The following is an 18,354-nucleotide window of genomic DNA, read 5'->3' as shown; positions in this document are numbered from 1 at the left end:
ACAGTGGAAGGGATATCCGTCACATTTGTGATGGAGTATCCCATCCGCCAAACTCGTACTCAGGACCTTAGTCTTTCAGGAGCTCACTCTTCTTCTTGTTTATCAGGTCTGGCCTGAGATCTTGTTTATCAGGTCGGGCCTGAGATCCTTCTAGAACATGATCGATGGAGATGTTCCAGTCTCCCCCAATTATAACTGCTGTAGAGTGAAATACAGTCAGATATCCATGCAATTGATTAAAAAACAAGTTTTTGTTGTATTTGGGGCATAGATTGAGCCTAACAATATGGTCAGATCAAGTATTAGGAGCCTGACAAAAACATACTGTCTGGAATCTGATGGTGCTGTTATATCAACTGTACTTGAGACCACAATAATCGTTTCTACCAAGTCTTGTTTCAGTTTATCAGTATCTGATTGGAATATGTGGGTTTCTTGGATCAACGCTATATCCGGTGTTCTAGACTTTAGAGTGGTCAGTATCTTTTTTCGCCATACAGTTAGTCATTAAGTTCACATTCATAGTCCATATTTTAAAGGATTTTGTGACATGACCACAATATTGTTTCAAGGTTGTGAGGAAGTTGTAGGAGTCACTGCAGAAAGGAGGTCTGTGGGAGATGTCTTTTGTCTCGGTCTCTTTATGCGTGCAAGTTTTCTTTTCTAGATGGTGGCACCCTCTGCCCCACTCTAGATATGTCTGTCCTAATTGTGCCTGTGGTTCCCGATGGGCCAGGAGGGAGTGGCTTGACATGCACTCCATACACTTGGGATACACACTATAGGGGATCTCTTTTAATGAGGGTGTAGTGAGCGGCTGGAAGCTCATTCTGGAGACAGCGGGCCCAACAAACAGGCTGCATTGACCAATCTCAATGCTAGGCTAGCTCAGGAAAACATTAGTTTACCAAATACCTCAATTTTAGACTCTATATACAGCAGAGTTGTGTGGAATCAATTGTGATTAACCCTGCAGGTTGAACCCAGAACCACCAGGTTCTCTGGTGTGTTAAGTGAAAAAATTAGAATCGTCAGGCACTGGTCTGTGATGCCTAGCCATCTGCCTAGTCACCCATGGGCAAGAACATGGTTGTGACCAAGTGCCCATCAAGGTATGATTGAGGGCCTTGTTAAAGGACAGCAAGGGGGAAAGACATGGGAGCCCCATGCTGCAAAATGTCCGTAATCCACTTAGTATTGGTCTTAGTAGAACATTTGAAATTACAGGATCTCAGCTGCCCATAGAACCATAGCTGCAAATAATGCACACTCTTTGTTTGGTGCTCTAATTGGCTAGTCCAAACCCACTATTAGGGGAAGTATCAAGCACACTGGCCTCTAAGTCCATGTAAAAACTGTCATTGTCATAATAAGGAGGTAGATCATCATATTCCACCCTCCCCATCATAATCGCCCTCTGGGGTGTCCCTTGATCAGAATCACAGCAAAAAGATAACGGAACCTCTGGTGGTGCATCTGCTCTGGTAGAGTTATTGTTAGAGTCAGGCTATATTTTGATCAGTTGGGCAAGAGTAATTTTGTAGCACAACTACAGGTACGATCGGGCTGAAGTTAGTTCGGGGTCAGACATCATAATCAGCACTGGATCCTCTTCCAGTGCCAGTGGCGTTCACGCCGGAGTCAAAGAGGAACGGCAAGTGCAGGTCCTGTAACTGGAGTAGATTATGTAATGGAGTCTGTACAGGACCCAAAACAGGTCATAACAGCTCAGACGGTGCGGATGACGGGCTATAGCCCCTTGTGGTTCCTTGGGTTCCGAAGGCTTGCCAATGGAAACCGGAAATGTGCAAGAAATCTGCAGCAAGGCCTCTTTGAAGGCCTCAATCTGCTGTGGTGGTGCTGATGACCTGGAAACTGTGGATGATCAGTTGGAGAATAGGCTCTGCGACTAGGGACCCTGAGGGAGACCAACTGACATATTGACGTCCTTCCTGGGATACAGAGTGGTGGGATGGAATCGAGTCCCACTTCGCTTTTCTATGCTTCTGCTTGGGCTTCGATCTGGATTTACTGGAGGACTTTGACCACAAAGTTGACATCTCACAGGAACGTCCCAGAGTGTAAGAATGAGTCTACGCCCACTGCCTGGAGCGGGAATGAGAAAATTACGTGAAGGCTTTCACAATCTCTTATGTACAAATACATACAGCTTCGCTTCTTGGTCCCAGATCGCCTCCACGTGCATAATGGCACACTTATCGCACATCTTTGAGTCATGTCCCGAGTCCATACAGCAGAGAGAAACATCGTGCAGGTCCATGACCAGTATCTGTTTTCTGCAGTCATGACATGATTTGAAACATGCAGTTTTAATGGTGGTGATAACATTCCCTAGCACACAAGATTTAATTTGTTAGGAGTCATTCGAGGCCAATGAAATTGGGGCTTTTCACAAACGAGACAGACCAGTATCAACTAGAATAAGAGAAATAATGCACACATATCACTAGAATGTTAAATGCTGCAATGAAAATGGAGGAGCACTTCACAAGTCTGTTTTGTACAATTCATTGCCCTAAACTACAACTTCTTCCCTTCCTTAGAATCCTTGGAATATTGCATGGAGCGAGAGTAGTTGTGGAAAGAATGCTTTCCTGTCTTTGCTCGATGTCATTCAGTGACTGCCAGAGGTGTGGGAGAGCTTTGCCTCAGCAGCCCCAGTCCTCCCAAAGTCCTCAGCTACTAGTTCTTCATATCACAGAGGGGCACAGCCAAAATTCATGCTGAATTTGTAGAATAACCTCCAAGTAAACAACTTTTATTCAGCCCAGTGTTATGCAAATCCATCTAATCTAGATACCCCAAAAATCAGTTAGACATCCGACATTCATGGTTCCGTATGGATAAAGGGTGATGCAGGATATGCGATGTCTGCTCCTCCACCATAAGTAACAAATTCAATGACAGCAGATGAAACTGTTGAAGAAGGGGGAAGCCAACAGGAACCAACGAGCTGCTTGCACTGTCAGAACGAGCCAGGGTGTGCTTTTTAAGCAGAAAATTCTGTTGTCAGGGTTGAAAGTTTAAATAGCCTTACAAGCCTCAGGACTACACCAATCATAAACACCCATTACCTTGTAAATTAACCATAATTTTTGGTGAGTGCCAATAACACTGCAGCAGCCATTTAATAACCCATTAAGCTTGCTACATAGGTGATAGATATGAGGCAATATTGCAGTGCTGAACACCACAAACGCTTTGTCTAAGGCAATGTGACAAATTTGGAGTATGTCATGAAATACTAATTACAGTGAGAACCAATTGCAATGTCAAGCATTGACAACAATGTAGACATGGTTATAAGATTCTCATTCACTAACACAAAATAAATAAAAGTGTGGCCGTACTGTGCAGCTTTATGGAAGGCTCTGTATTACAGAAGAGATGGGTATATCATTTATCACTTTCTTATACATTTCCCAAGCATCCCGAAGTTATACCAATGAAAGAAAATTTAACAGTGTAGATTCACGGCGAAAACATAATTAGCAGAAACTAAATATATATTACGGTTTAAAAAATTCAACAGTTTACCTGGTTGTTGAGAAATGCTTCAGCCTGCTTAGTGTCTCTAAGAAACAGCTGGTAGGCGTGAGATTGAGACAGGAGATTCTGCCTGTTCTCCCACATTTTGTGAAGCTCATTCCATCCGGTGTCCAATGCCTGAAGACGCTGCCGCAGAAACATATACTGTGCATCAGTCTGACCCTGGGTCACCAACTCACCCATGTCCCTCATCTTTTGATAGTCCTCCTCATAGTTGTGAATCTCATTCTTTATGTTCTCATGCTGAGTAAGAAGCTTTTCGGCCTCCGCCAATGTGTTTGGCATATCTTCCGAAGCAATTGCTGTTTGCGTTCTAGAAAGCCAGGATTGGAAGTCATCCAAGTCACGTAAGAACTGTTGAAGTTTGCTGGCCTCCCCCAGAGATTCTTCGCGATTCTTAAGGGTGGTTTTCATTTCTTCCCATACATCACTAATTTCACCAAGCCGCTCACTAATCGCCTGGGCCTGATCAGGATGTTCTGCTTGAAGTTTCTCCGATTCTTTTTGCAGATCACTTAACTTTGCCTCAATGGCTGCCAAGTCCCGCTCCATACCAGTCAGCTTCCTCTGCAAGGCCATTACTCCAGCAAGGTCATTCCCCAGTTCTTGCGTTGATTCAATCACTTTGGTCTTCTCTCTAATCCATGACTTTGTTTCATTACATTCAAGATGGTAGTTCTGGATACTTAGTGCGGAGCTAAGAGCATCTTTGGTTTTGTCCACTAGTTCTCTGAATTGACCCCATCTAAGAAGCACAAGCAGGGACAGAAAAGGTATGTCAGAAACGTAATGTCCATAATAGAAATTGTTAATAATAAATGTTGCTTCTTGTGAAAAATGTATGCCGAGAAGCGTTACAAAAAAAATGCAAACATTAGAGAGACAATTATTATGTATGAAAGGTTCAGTGCAGAGTGGCATTTTATTAGTATGGTAGTCAATAAGAGACAGCTTAAAAAAGCTGAGACACTCAACAGCATTACTTACTTGGTACTCTTACCCCCAGCTCTACATTCCCCTTACCACCTTCTTATTGATGTAGCCTGAGAGAGACACTGACCAAATGGAGTAAGTCCACTGCCCTATTGCATGGCGCACGGTTTGACAAGAGCTTAGAATCAGGGTGCATATATTGCCTCAAGTGTAATCTGTCCGTCTCAAGCAGCAGATATGTGCACCAGCTTACTAAGAATCCAATTCCTATTTATTTTCTCTACACTCTCGCAACACTTTAGAAACATATACATGGAACAGATCTGGAGGGTTGGATGTCTGCACCAATGGAGCACAACAGTCAATTTTGTGACTGCATACTATTTATTCCTCCTTCCGGAACTTTCACCTATTCCAAAGCCAAGATTTCCAAACATCGTAAGACAGGCAATCAAGGCGGGTATCACGAACAAGTCTTAATATCTAGGCAAAAATGTTCCAAAATATGCCCACCTCTGGTGCTCATGTCAAATGCAGCATGCAGATTTTTTTGCATGCTGCATAAAAAAATGTTTTGCATCTCTCAAAGAAAAAATTCAGGATTGAAAACATGGTGAGCCAAAGAATTTGGTGTACTGATGATTTCAGTATGGGTATAAACTAGTTGTATCAGGAAGGAAGAAGCCAACTTGTGTAAGACATTTAAGACTTCAGTACACAATAGATAACCTAGTGTGCAAAGGAGGAACATTTCGCCACTTTGGAGCAACCAACAATATCTGAAGTCCCACTTAGCGTTCAAATCTTGTGAAATTTCAACAGAAGTACGGCCCACTCATGGAGAGAGTGAGAAAGTCTGCCGTACCTGTCGACGTATGTTCTGAATCCCTGTCAAAGACAGGTTTCTAAGATAAATTGACATAGCAACATGTCTAGGTAGGCAAGCTCATTTCCCCTAATCCATCCTCATGATGTCTGCACTACATAAGACCACTAGCAGACAGGTTGCTGAATCAATGGAAACTTTGAGTCTCCTCTTTCAAAGGTCCTACCAGACTGAGGATTGTAACAAATCATCCGTTGGCACTAACATTTTACACATGTAGTTTTTGCTTACAGTGTAATTTATACTGCAGCATTACCTACAAAACTAGATCACTACTCACACATCATTGGATACAATTAAGTGACAAGTTTTGTAATTCATGCGAACAATCTGGGTCATAAGTTACCAACAGCAGATAATGTTCTATTCCCTTTAATAACTATTAAGCTCATTATAAGCACAAGTGGAAGTGCATTAGTGAACACTTAGGGACATATGTAGGAATTACCTTTCTACTGATTACTAAACGCATAACGTTCCTGACTTTTGGTTTACTTCATTGCTGAAGGTGGTGAAAAGATGGATAAAACTGTTCTAGTTACCAACAATAACTGAAAAATTGCGAACAGAGGTGCAGCACATGGACAATTAAATCATTTCTCCAACTTTTCAACTTCTTGGCTTACTACACATGTGATCAAGAGTTTAGATGATAAGTCAGTATACTTAATTTCAAAGAAAATGAAGTACAGTTGTCAGGGCACTGGACCATTGTATTACATAGTGTTTACCACTTCATTAGATTAGTAACTTTGCAGACTATAATAGAAAACAAGTCCCAATGTATCTTAAAAATTCCAAGCAAAGACTGATAGGAAATGCAGTTTTGCGTTCTTTTCTTCTGCCATACCTTGTATTCAACTTATCTTGCTGTGCTTTGATTTCTTTCTCACTTGGATGCCCACTGTGTATCAACTGGCGAGAAATTTGGTTAACGACAGCCACACGGGATGCCTGGTTGTTCATTTCAGGCTCTAAGCTTTCAAATCTGCAATTAGTGGGAAAAAGTAATGTTAAACAACTGGTAAAACCTTCAGCTATAAATGGGACCTAGTTACTGAAACATGTTGCTTCTTTACCTGTGCTGTATAACTTCAAGGTCTTCCAGTTTTTCTGGAATTTGCATATTATTTAGCCACTGCTCCTTCTCGTCAATCCAAAGTTCACAAGCATCTGCTTCACTGAACATCTTGTACAAAGCAAGAGCATCCTGCAAAGCTTGCTTACGAAGTCGTGTCAGTTCAGCAACCTCCTTGAACCTCTCCTCAATGCCAGACAATCTGCCCTGCACGTCTGGTGAATCAACATGCTCTGCTGGAAGAGCCTGAGCTTGTTCATGTAGTGAGTCAATGATTGCTCGATAGCTTGCAATTTCTTCAGCAACATCTTTGTGTTTTTTTACCAGGGACTGAGTGGAATATTCATCGTGGCCAACATCATTACTGGATACAATTTTGAGGATGTCCAACATCCAAGCATCAATATCATCTGCATCAGCTTGGAACTGATGAAGGCTGGAGGCCTCCTTCAGATGTTTCTTCCTGATGGCAGAAAGCTGTTCAAGGTTGGCCCACTGTTCCTCGATGTCATTGATTCTCTCTCTAATTTTTTCAGATCCAAAATGATCCTCTTTGATCATTTCTTCACCCTCTCGAATAGTCTGCCTAAAATTACCACTGCGCCCACTCATTTCATCTTCAAATGCATTATGCTTGCTGAGAAGACGGACCACGCTTGTCAAGTCCCTGCCATAATCATCCGATGACAGGATCTGTTCTTTCTCACGTATCCAGCCCTCTTCCTCGGCCATTTCCCAGAAGAATTTCCATAGGCGCCTTGACTCCTCCAAACGAGCTCGTCGTTCCGCTGCCAGCTGACATAACTCTTGATAACAGAACTCCATGTGAGCCACACGATCACGTATAACTTGAGGGTCACAAGGCTTGTAACCTATCAAGATAAATATAAATATGTTCGAGTGGAAAACAGGACACAAATATAATTTGCAAATAATTGTTAAATACATTCTAAATTGCTAATTAAAATGTTATGTCATCGTAAAAAAAATAAAAAAATGGTCACAGCTTGTTGGCATTCCACGATCAGGAACACTCTTGTCCTCAAGCATGATAGAAATTATGACCATGGGGTATTCAAAAATTCCTCAAAAAGGTCGAGCATTTTCAAATATTGTAATTTAAACCTTCATGAGCATGCATAAAATGCATATCTGTTCTCTGAAGAAAAGGATTGAGAGATTGCAACCACATACCCAAGTTTCACTAACTCCTTACACAAGCACTTTCATGCATACATGGTTTCTACAACTAATACCATGGCTATAAGCACTGTGCACCACAGCTGGGCATAATGCACCAGCCATTGTGAAAAAACACTGAATAAATAACACCAAAGAGTAATTTTATTTTCAGTGGTTTGTCGTCCGTAATACAGTGCACAGTGAGAGGCAAAGAGCAAAATTGTTTCATTAAATAAACAAAAAAAGGAAATATTTACCATATAACTCATAATACTCAGGGGTTCCAGATTTATACAAACATACAATTACATGAACATAATGATTAAATATCCAAGAATTATATTAAAGTTATGTACACAAGCAATCCAAAAAACTGAGTGGCTAACAAAAGAAACAAACTCATATTAAACAATTAATCAAACCAATGAAAAAATAATACATCTGGCCTTGATGGACATTTCTAATACAGACCACATATACTCTGATTTTGTAATTGCCTAATGTTCTCTGGAGAGATAAAGTATGGAGATTGCACTAATCACTTTCATCCCTAGACCAGGAAATGACCTAGAAATGTGCCAATTTTAGACCAGTAACTCTGCTAAAAGAAATTAGTAAACATCTTCATTAAGGACGTTGATGTTATCTATGATAGAAAATTCTTGAATAATAATGATAATCAGATTTAACTAGGCAGTTATGCCTATGATAACATCCTAAGGAAAATTTAATATGTTGAGGTCACAGATCTCATTGGATATCTTGTTAATAATTTTGATCTAACCATTTCAGTGGGAAGTTACCTCTTTTCCTCTCACAAAAATGTTAATTGTAAACAAATATGCCAAACAAACTCATTAATCTATTTATGATCTGATTTCAATTTTAATAGGTCAGATACAAACATATCTAGTGTTTATTTCTGATCTCTGATGTGATCAGCTTGTTTTTTTCCACATAAATTTTCATCATTAGATGCCATTTATTTCAGTTCATTTCTCTAGTCTTAAGGTATTTCAGCATCATTGTAATAATAGGATAGTTTAAACTGTTGCTGGCGGATATGAAAAAAACTCTTAGAAAGCGGGTGAAATCAAATCTTTGAGCAGATTTAATGCATCAAATTCTCAGACAAATATCTGATAATCGGAATGTCACTGGCATTAAGGAATAATTATTAATAACAGCAACAGCACAACTGAACCTTTTTTAGAATTAGAAGCGAAGATTAGAGACCCAGGATCCCAAAGTATTATAACTTTAAGATCTAGCGCTCTTTGAAACCCTCCCATGTACGGTCAGCTCTTGCAGAGGCACGGCATGAACTTCAAGCCACAATAGGGAACCCAGGAGACAAAGGAAGGTAGGAAACCACTGAAGTAAGTACCAACACACAAATGCACATCCAGATGGCCACGGGGGTCCCAGGAGCCACAGGGACACCTGTGTGGCTGTGAACTGGAGTTTCCCTAGAGCCTTTTACTGAGCACTGCAGGGAAAGCTAGCATGGCAGTAGCCAAGCAAGTTCATATCTACATTTTGGGACTCTTTTTTAACCTGGAGAAACTTCTCTTGTGTCACCTACTGTCAGGCTTCAAGAACATACTTCTAGAACATTACCTTGTTTCTTGGGTGAGTGGAGACTACATCTGTTATATCTCGGTGAAAGCTAAAAAAGCGGATGCCATTGTGGCATCCATCATGCTAAGACACTCAACCAGTAGTAAATTGGGTATTAACCGACATACCTATGTTCAACCACAAGCGCATAGGTTTACAGGCCTTCTTAGAAATCTAAAAATTAGATTTCACAACTTACTTACTTGAAATGTTATAATATGTATTATTACAATCTGCTTACTTCGTTGAACAAAGCGAAAACTATGTCCTGTGACACACTACAGTCTATGGTGAGATATTTCAAAAAGGATTCACGAGGCCTGTCTATATGTATAGCTTAACAATACATTTAGAAGCACATTAGAAATAAGAAGGCCAAATCACGCCTCTGCGTCACATTTATATTATGAGCTTGCAGTGACGTAACGAGCAGTGGCTGAAGCAACTTTTTTGTCACAGAAACCAACAGACAGTTAAAGGACAGACAAAAAGGCAACAAGTGGTTTACTGGGGTCAGGAAAAAAAGCAGATGGGGGCCCAAAATCCATTAGCTCTATTGCATAGTGGGGATTTGAGGACCAACCCATAGTTGTACCAGAGCTACAGATGAAGTACTCTCGTCATCCAGCAGATTTGACATCGCTCGGGAAAAAGCTTATTGACACTACAGAATCGGATATAGAAGAACAACACTTTGGGACTACGAGCCAAGAGATGTAGGCCCGACGGTCAGTTAATACACCTGGACATTTCTGTGAAGTTAAATAGCATTTTAGCGAGATGTGGAAGCAATTTATGACCCAACTGTAAGGGAAGAGAGGGTAGAGCAGAAACCTGAAACCGCAGAGCTGCCCGGACATCATTTTTCATATATTTTTACTTGGGGGTTAATAGTGTATTGGTTATAGAAAGTTATTCCAAGCAATAATTTACTTTAGTAAATGCTATATTGTCATAAATGGTTCTAGGCCTATAATGTATGTCTGCATGTATTTATATATTTTAAAAAAAAATGATATTAGGTTTATAAATTAACAGCTTTCCCTCATACTGCTTGGAGGTATCTAGGTGAAGTGGAGGCACTACTTCAAGTCACACTTAATTAACAAATTCAGTTAATATTTGTTTTTATCTACATTGTACTGCATTGAAGAGTTGATTCTACTTATCCTTGGGAAACCAGGCGAGTGGGGCACCCCTGCTTCTCCTACCACCCTCTCCCAAAATATCTTAGCGGAGGATGGAGAAAAAGTGAACAAATGGAGATGTACGAGACCCAAACAGCATATTTAGTGCAGTCCCTCCCCCAAGAAATATTAAATTAAGATCCTAGATCCTGGGGAGGAGGTTTCTCCCTAAATAAGTGCTCTTTTGAGTACTGCGCAACCTTATAAAGTGTTGTCGAGGTGGTCCTGACAGCAAATAATGACAGTCATGGTAACGATCATCAAGAGGGCTGATCTTCTCCAAATACGGACTATGGAGACCTCTCTCAAGGTGATTATCCCTAGATCTGCAACTGGGGTAGGAAACAATCATTGCTACCGGACGGCTGTCTAGGAGCAAAAGGTGTGACTGCTTCTTTTAACCAACTGGGGCACGAGTTCCAGCAACTATGACATCACTAGGATGTCTAACTGTTCTCCTACCTCACAGAAAACATGTATGTATATATTTTTTTTATTAATTCAAAATATTCCATGTGTGTGCTAATGTAGTGGAAATAAATTTTGTATTCGTACAGTTAATGAGACCTGTACTTGTTAGGCTCTGAATCCTCACAAATACTTCCCAATACACTTAAGCGGTTCCACTATCTACTATTGTAAGTCTACAAAACAAGGCGAATCTGTGTGCACAATCCCCCTTAAAAGTGAAACACCAATACACGTGCTTCTACAGAATGTTGAAGAGAAATAGGTCACAAAAGACAATTAGGCATGAAGTAGGCTTAAAAAGATACACAGTACATAACCATTGAAATACATATTAACAAAAAAGGAAACTCCCCAAACTCAAAACTTCCACCATTTTGCTGAAACAAAACCCAAATAAGCCATTTTGAAAACTAGGCAAAATAGTACTCTGTGTAACCCCCTGACAGTGAGCTGCTATGTTATCTTGCTCAATGTCTACTCCGTTACCTGCAAAAGCTTGTACCAAATCATACTGGGAAAAAACCCACATGCTTAAGCTCAAGAGGGACCGCATTCATTGAATTTTTTCAGTCACTTCATTTCTACTTGTACAAGGAAGCATCTGGTTTTCAGGAATGGTTTCAAAGTTTTTTTTTTACTGCCCAAAACAGATACATCTTTTTTATAATTTGAGGTTTCCTTTCACACCGTTTACCATATATACTTTACATACTCTACTATGAAAAAACACAACTTACGGTGGGGATTTGTGCATTTTGCAACTCTGATGAAATAATAATGAAAACCTTACAACTACCACCAGCTGTATTCATTCACACTTTACCTTCTCCTTCCAGAGCAAACTTCTGGGCAGAAGCATTGACACCACGCACGCGTTCTGCCTGAATTGCAATGTCTGCCTCAACCAGTGCATGTTTCTGCAGCAGGTCTTCCACTCCCAAGAGATGCTTTCCATAATCTTGAGACAACAGCAGCACCTGGACATAAACAAAAAGCCCATTAAACAAGAGGAGAGCCACATTGTTTCCAGCAAACACCAACAAATTCCCAGGATTCAGCTTCGCTTAAGAAATCGCTTTAAAACATACACCTAAAACAACCTGTCATTTAAATCTAAACTAAATTTAGTATGTGCTTGTTTCCAATCAACTGTCCAGAGAACTGCACACACATCACTTGCCTTGCTTTCATATACCGCACTGAACGACATTTACAACAGGACTCACCCCATTAACTGTGGAGTTGCTATACAGATCAATGCCCTAATGCCACAGAGAACTATTGTAAACAAAGATTGAATTATCAATGGTCATACCAGTCACGGCCCACAGGTCCAGCCTAGCAGCCACTGAAAGTTTAACATATACGTTACCTGCACATTTACAACTAAAATAGAACCTACCACATGCATTGTGTGCACCTCTAATCAGAAAGGCAGCATATACACCCAAAGACAGCAGTCACTCACACAGGAAACATACATTCTGGACTGCTACAATATGGGCCGTTTGTGTGTGCGGACGAATATGAACTATAATTATTCTTTTGACCGCTTCTATTTTTTCCACTTACTGCTTATTTATTTATTTTTTAAATGGCCCCCTACAAGGACAATACACTGATGTGCCTGCTTTCTACTGGGTCTGCTTGCGGACAGCAGAAAATGGAGCACAAATAAATGTAGCATCATTCTAATACAGAGAGGATGTGGCTTTGCAGCTAGACGAAAAGCAGGCCATTTGGCTCACAGCTAGGACCCTTCTGCAAGGACACCAACAAGCTACACATTCCAGAAAGCTGTTGCAAGACCATAATGGTTATAAAGACAGTGCTTAAGACACCTAGGGCCATATGTATCAAAATGTTCTTTTGCGATTCTCAAATAACGATTCTTTGCGAATCGCTATTTGAGAATCGCAAAACGCTATGTATGTAGTATTTGCAAATAATTTTGCAAATCCTACATATTCCTTAATTGCGAATTGCGATTCGCAATTAAGGAATACCTCCCCATTCATTCCTATGGGCCTAGAGGCCCATAGGAATGAATGAGGAGACATTCTCAATTTGCGATTCTCAATTAGAGAGTGCAATTTCAAGGGTGCCAGGGTGTCAAAAGGACACCCTGTTGCACCTCTGAAATGTGCATGTGTGCACATGTGGCACACATACATGCCCTAAGGGCATGTATGTGCGACACATGGCACTTTGAAAAATGCAAAAAAGTGCATTTTTCAAAGAAATCGCAGATTACCACCAACTTGAAGATGGTGGTAATTTGTGATTCCTTATAGCCAAATTGCACTTTTTCTGTGCTTCTTACATTGCATTTAAGGAATCGCAATTTGCGGTTCCTTAAATGCAATCGCAAAATAGGGAATCACAAATTTTGCGATTCCTTATTTTGCGGGGCTGTTTTCCATTCATACATCCCACTTAGCCCAATTGCGATCGCAAACGCCTGTGAATTTCGGCGTTAGCGATCGCAATTTGGAATGATACATATGGCCCCTAGAGTTTAGACAGCATTCTTTGCTGTAGCTTTTGTCATTTTCGTTTGAGGAGCTCTAGCACTGGATCAAATCTAGTGGAGAAGATAAGCACTGTTCAGTGGAAAAGAGCAAAGTTAGGTATTTTGAGGAACAGCAACATTTGTTTTGCATGATCAATGGTGAGAGAAAGAAAAGGAAAGCTTTTAACGATCCAAAAATGTTCTCATACAGAATATATGATGGTGCATCTTATATTTCCTAAAGGAAGATATAATATCAAAACATGCAGGAAAAGCCTAAATGGAGGGGTGAGGCTAGTCCCACATTTGCCAACCGATCAACACCTTTTATCTTCACAGTACTCACCTTCATTTCATCCATCCAATCCATAATGTAGAGCATTTCCTGGAAAACTTTCTGCAAGCCAAGGTTCATCTCCAGTCGCTGTCTTCGTGCCCTGAGTAGCTCCAGTAGGTATTCCCAGAGGCGGATGACGTTGTCTTTTCTTGCAGTGATGCGCTTGATGTCATGATAGTTCTCCGCTTCCAGTTCTCTGGCAACAGCAACCACTGCTTGTACGCGCTCCTCGTATGCTGCAATATCCGTTTCAATTGCTTCGTGTTTTTTGGTAGCAGCTTCTACTGCTGGTAGGTCAAAACCAAAATTGTCCTGCAATAGCATTTAAAAAAACCATCACATATGTTTTCTTGTGCAAAAACGAAAAAAAAAAACCTGCAAAACTGAAACCTTCACATGCATGTATTACAATGCAATTGCAATTTGAACCTATAGAAAGTTCCTCTTGCTCGTGAGTGAAGGGTGTTCTGACCTACAACTGTGTCAGATAACAATGAGCACATATATACAATCCCACACAAACATGAAATTAGTGACATTACTACCCCAAAGGCTGTGTAACTGTTGTAATGTATTATTTCTACATGTGATGGTAAAAGTCTGAAACAACAACCTGAGAAACTAGTCGCTGATTTTCACTGAGCCACGTTTCCCTCATAGCTGCCTTGCGATCGAACCGGCGTGCGAGCTGTTCCAGTTTCTCTTGCCTAATGAGCTCATTTCGCAGTGCCAGTTCACGTTCGTGTTCTGCTTTTTCCAGTCTTTCCCAGGCCTGAGGAGGAGAAAATATTTTGTTTACACCCACCTCTGCACCGTCTGAACTACATATCTAGGCTACAGAAAAAACTGTACTACAGTAAGTTGTGTTAAGGTATTATTCACTGAGCACTAAAATATTAGAGCACACCATGGTCACAATTAATTCAAATACAATTAGATAATATTAGATTTGACTTCGAGCACTGATGAGGATAAAGTTAGGGTTTCGCTGTTGATTACCATTACTCTGACCCAGGTGCTAAAATGTGGGATTAGGTCACATCCCATGGTACTAAGTTCAGGAAAAAAAGCGAACAGTTTGGCTCATTGAGCAATCCCTCTCACTGTGAATGAAGTAAACAGGACTTAGTTCTCTCCGACATACTGGTCATTGAAAATGGAAGTAAAAGGAATAACTGCACTGGCAGACTGCTACATTAACAGCTACAACCTAGAAACATGGAAAGCTCAGCTGCATGGTTAGCTCAACATTTAACTTTGTCAAACAAAAGTATCACAAGAGCCTTTAACTGATGCTCAAATGGAATAATTTGAAGTTCTCGATACGTCTAACACCCTCGTTTTGATAAAGGCAGTTCGTTATTCTCAGACTTTTAAATGTTACCTAAACAATTGCTTGTACATGTTAATAAAAATTAGTAGAATGACAGTTTTCTGCCATCTATAAACTACATTCTAGCTAATAAACATGCATAAAATTTGCTGAGAAAGTTCATAAATGTCTACAATCATCCATAATCCTGCACTTATTTCAACCACTAGCATATCTGGGGTGGGAGTTGGAGAAGAGGATAAAGTTAAGGCTGAGTAGACTACTTTAGTCCAGTGGTCTCGTACAGCAATGCATTTTGACCACATTTGCTAATTTAGTAACAAAAGACTGAGAATCTCGATTTCACTATACAGCTCAAACTGTAGATCAAAGTAATGCGTTAACATCTATAGTCGATATATAGGTACATTCAAAACGCGATCCTTTAACATTTAAAGTATTTCAGTATTTAGTAATCCGATGTCATGTGTAGTATCGAATGAGATGCATATGGAACACTTTCAAAAGAGGACTGTCTAACATCAAAGTTACGGAAGAGGGCAATACAGAAATCACTGTGTGCAATTTTATAAGTAGCAGACCAGTACACAGTTTGTGGAAGAAACCAAAGATGTGAAGTGCAAACAAGCAAGGTAAACGAATATACGTTTGAAAATACTTTGAAACAAGGGGTGAAAAAACCCAGTGACTAGCTGTCCAGAAGCCAGGTTTACAGGAGTAGGGATTAAACAGCTAGCGGACATATTTTAAGAAAGAGTGCACCAAGTGCTTCCAAATACAGACCCACCAGAACAAACAATTTACAACAATATGAGCAACAGCAAGGAACCACTTACAGACTCACCTTGTTTATGTCTGAGATGAGTTTACCCTCCCGCGGCATGTACACCTTTTGATTATTCGCCCTCATCTTACTTTGAATTGTGAAAAGCAGCACCTCTAAGTTTCCTTTTTCTGTAAATCTGCAAAAGTAAAATCAGTAGCGTAAATTAGAATACATTTTACAATGTGAGGCAATACATCTCTAAAAGAAGAAACATGGTCCCTGAGCGGGGGAGTGAAACAACTCTCTAACTGGTTCACAGCCTACAAATTTGGGAGGGGGGGGGGGGAACACTTTGACAATTGGTCTTTATATGTCCAACATACAACTGAGTGCCACTGTCCACAAGACTGGCTCAAGTCAGACAACATAACAGCAAGATTCCTCCAATAGTCGGGAATAGGTTCATGAGGATGTACGAGCCACTCTCCCAAATAATGTTATAGTACTAATACACAACAACCATTTGCAATGCAATAGGTCTCGCATTTGTTGGAGTTGGAGCTATTGACATTGTAACTGGCAATGTTTTTTAGGTATGTTTTTCAAGTGGAGTGATAATTTAAAGAAAAAAGTGCACACTATACCATACTATAAGCTTCTATAGCAACTGTACAGTAAAGCTAAGGCTATGTTAACGTAAATGGATAAATACAAATATGAAAAAACGATCTTAAAATGCAAGATGGAATGTATAGATGGTGAGCATGCAGCACCCCCACCTCCAGTGCCTTGGGGGCCAGCGTAGGCGCAGCACCACCACCTCCAGCACCTTGGGGGCCAGGGTAGGCGCAGCACCCCCACCGCCTTGAGTGCCAGGGTAGGCGCAGCACCCCCACATCCAGCGTCTTGGGGGCCAGGGTAGGCGCAGCAGCCCCACCTCCAGCGCCTTGGGTGCCCGGGTAGGCACAGCACCCCCGCCTGCATCACCTTGAGGGCCAGGGTAGGTGCAGTACACCCACTAGCAGCACTTTGGGTGCCAGGGTAGGTGCAGCACACCCGCCTACTGCGCCTTGGGTGCCAGGGTAGGCGCTGCAGAGCAGTGATGGAGGGATTGGGGCGTGCTGGGGGAGGGCCGGTGTCCCTGGGCAGGGAGAGGCTGTGGTGGGGAGCAGTGACTGGGAGGCTGGTTGAGGTTGTGGGGCAACTGGGGATGGGCTAGGGGAGGGACGCTGTCCCTGGGGAGGAAGAGGCTGCAGGAGGAGGGAGTGGGACGAAGTGACGGAGGAGGCTTTTTGAGGATGTGGGAGGAGAGCGCATTCCTTGCCTGGACCGGGGAAGAGCCGGGTCCTGCCCAGGACGACAGACACACAACACAGCAGGCTGGCACACACACACACACCATACCTTGCACACACGCTGACTCGTGCTTACACACACACTGACACTCACACACAACTTGCAAACATGCTGACACTCTCCCACACACAACATGCTGACACACGCACACCATAACTTGTGCACACACGGACACACTCATGCACACACTCATACTTCCACACACACACATCTTGCACACACGCTGACGCACACACAAACACACCATAACTTGTGCACACACTGACTCGTTCTTATACGCACGCTGACACACACAACTTACAGACACACACACAACTTGCACCCAGGCAACACACCCACCACTTAATCACACGCTGATATACTCATGCACACACCCATTCTTACACACAAGCTAACTTATGCTCGCATATACACACACACCGACGCGCTCATGCATGCACCCACAACTTCACACACACTGACTCATGCTTACACATACGATTACACACCCACATTTTGCACACACACGGACTCATGGAGGGCACTCGAAACTACTTACGTGCTAACACTTTGAAATAATGAAAGCAGCGATCAATAAAACAGCAGCACTGTCCATAGGTGGAAGCACAAGGAGAGCTCGATAGCCAATTATAAATCAGTGCCAGCATTGCTGAACAATTAAACATGAAATAAAATACAATTGTATGCGTTAAGTAAGAGCAGCAGCCAGGACGAGTTTGTGCTCTGCTCACAAGAGGCGCCTGGTTCTCTGTGAAGGCAGCAAGTGTGATAATAAGTACACATGGTAAATAAATAGGTTAGCGCAGGTGGGCTTGCAAAGGGAAGCTCTTGTACAGCCATGCATTATTGATAGATTCCGTCTCCAGGATCTTGCACTGGGGATAGTGGGTGTGAGATGAGGTCGAGATGCGGAGCCTACCCGGATAAGCCGCTGCTTAGAACCGGCACCGGGGCCTGGACCGCTCCAGCTCTTCGAGGCCATCAATTACCTTTAAATATAACAACCAATCATCCGCGGAGCGCTAATGCGAGCCAGCTATGTTTATACCCCTACAACTGGAAATATATCACCCGGGCAGCGGCATAAATAAACACAAGCAAAGCAGCCAGCAAGCACCATAAC

The 18,354-nt window shown here is 41.7% G+C and overlaps 1 protein-coding gene across 2 annotated transcripts in view; it reads right to left on the bottom strand.

Annotated features, from left to right (window-relative positions):
* Positions 1 to 18,354, bottom strand: part of SPTBN1 (spectrin beta, non-erythrocytic 1) — a 543,544-nt gene that overhangs the window by 149,137 nt on the left and 376,053 nt on the right. For both annotated transcript variants that reach the window (XM_085612597.1, XM_085612598.1), the window contains 7 exons: positions 15,954 to 16,071; positions 14,390 to 14,548; positions 13,786 to 14,088; positions 11,751 to 11,904; positions 6,469 to 7,339; positions 6,240 to 6,377; positions 3,559 to 4,315 (listed from right to left, as the gene is read on the bottom strand). In XM_085612597.1, coding sequence (XP_085468723.1) covers positions 3,559 to 4,315; positions 6,240 to 6,377; positions 6,469 to 7,339; positions 11,751 to 11,904; positions 13,786 to 14,088; positions 14,390 to 14,548; positions 15,954 to 16,071 — 2,500 coding nt within the window. The remainder of the gene's footprint in view (positions 1 to 3,558; positions 4,316 to 6,239; positions 6,378 to 6,468; positions 7,340 to 11,750; positions 11,905 to 13,785; positions 14,089 to 14,389; positions 14,549 to 15,953; positions 16,072 to 18,354) is intronic.

The sequence above is a fragment of the Triturus cristatus genome, chromosome 6, assembly GCF_964204655.1.
Source record: "Triturus cristatus chromosome 6, aTriCri1.1, whole genome shotgun sequence".
Classification (NCBI taxonomy): domain Eukaryota; kingdom Metazoa; phylum Chordata; class Amphibia; order Caudata; family Salamandridae; genus Triturus; species Triturus cristatus.
The sequence above is the reverse complement of the archived record's forward strand: the minus strand, read 5'-3'. Positions and strand labels throughout refer to the sequence as shown.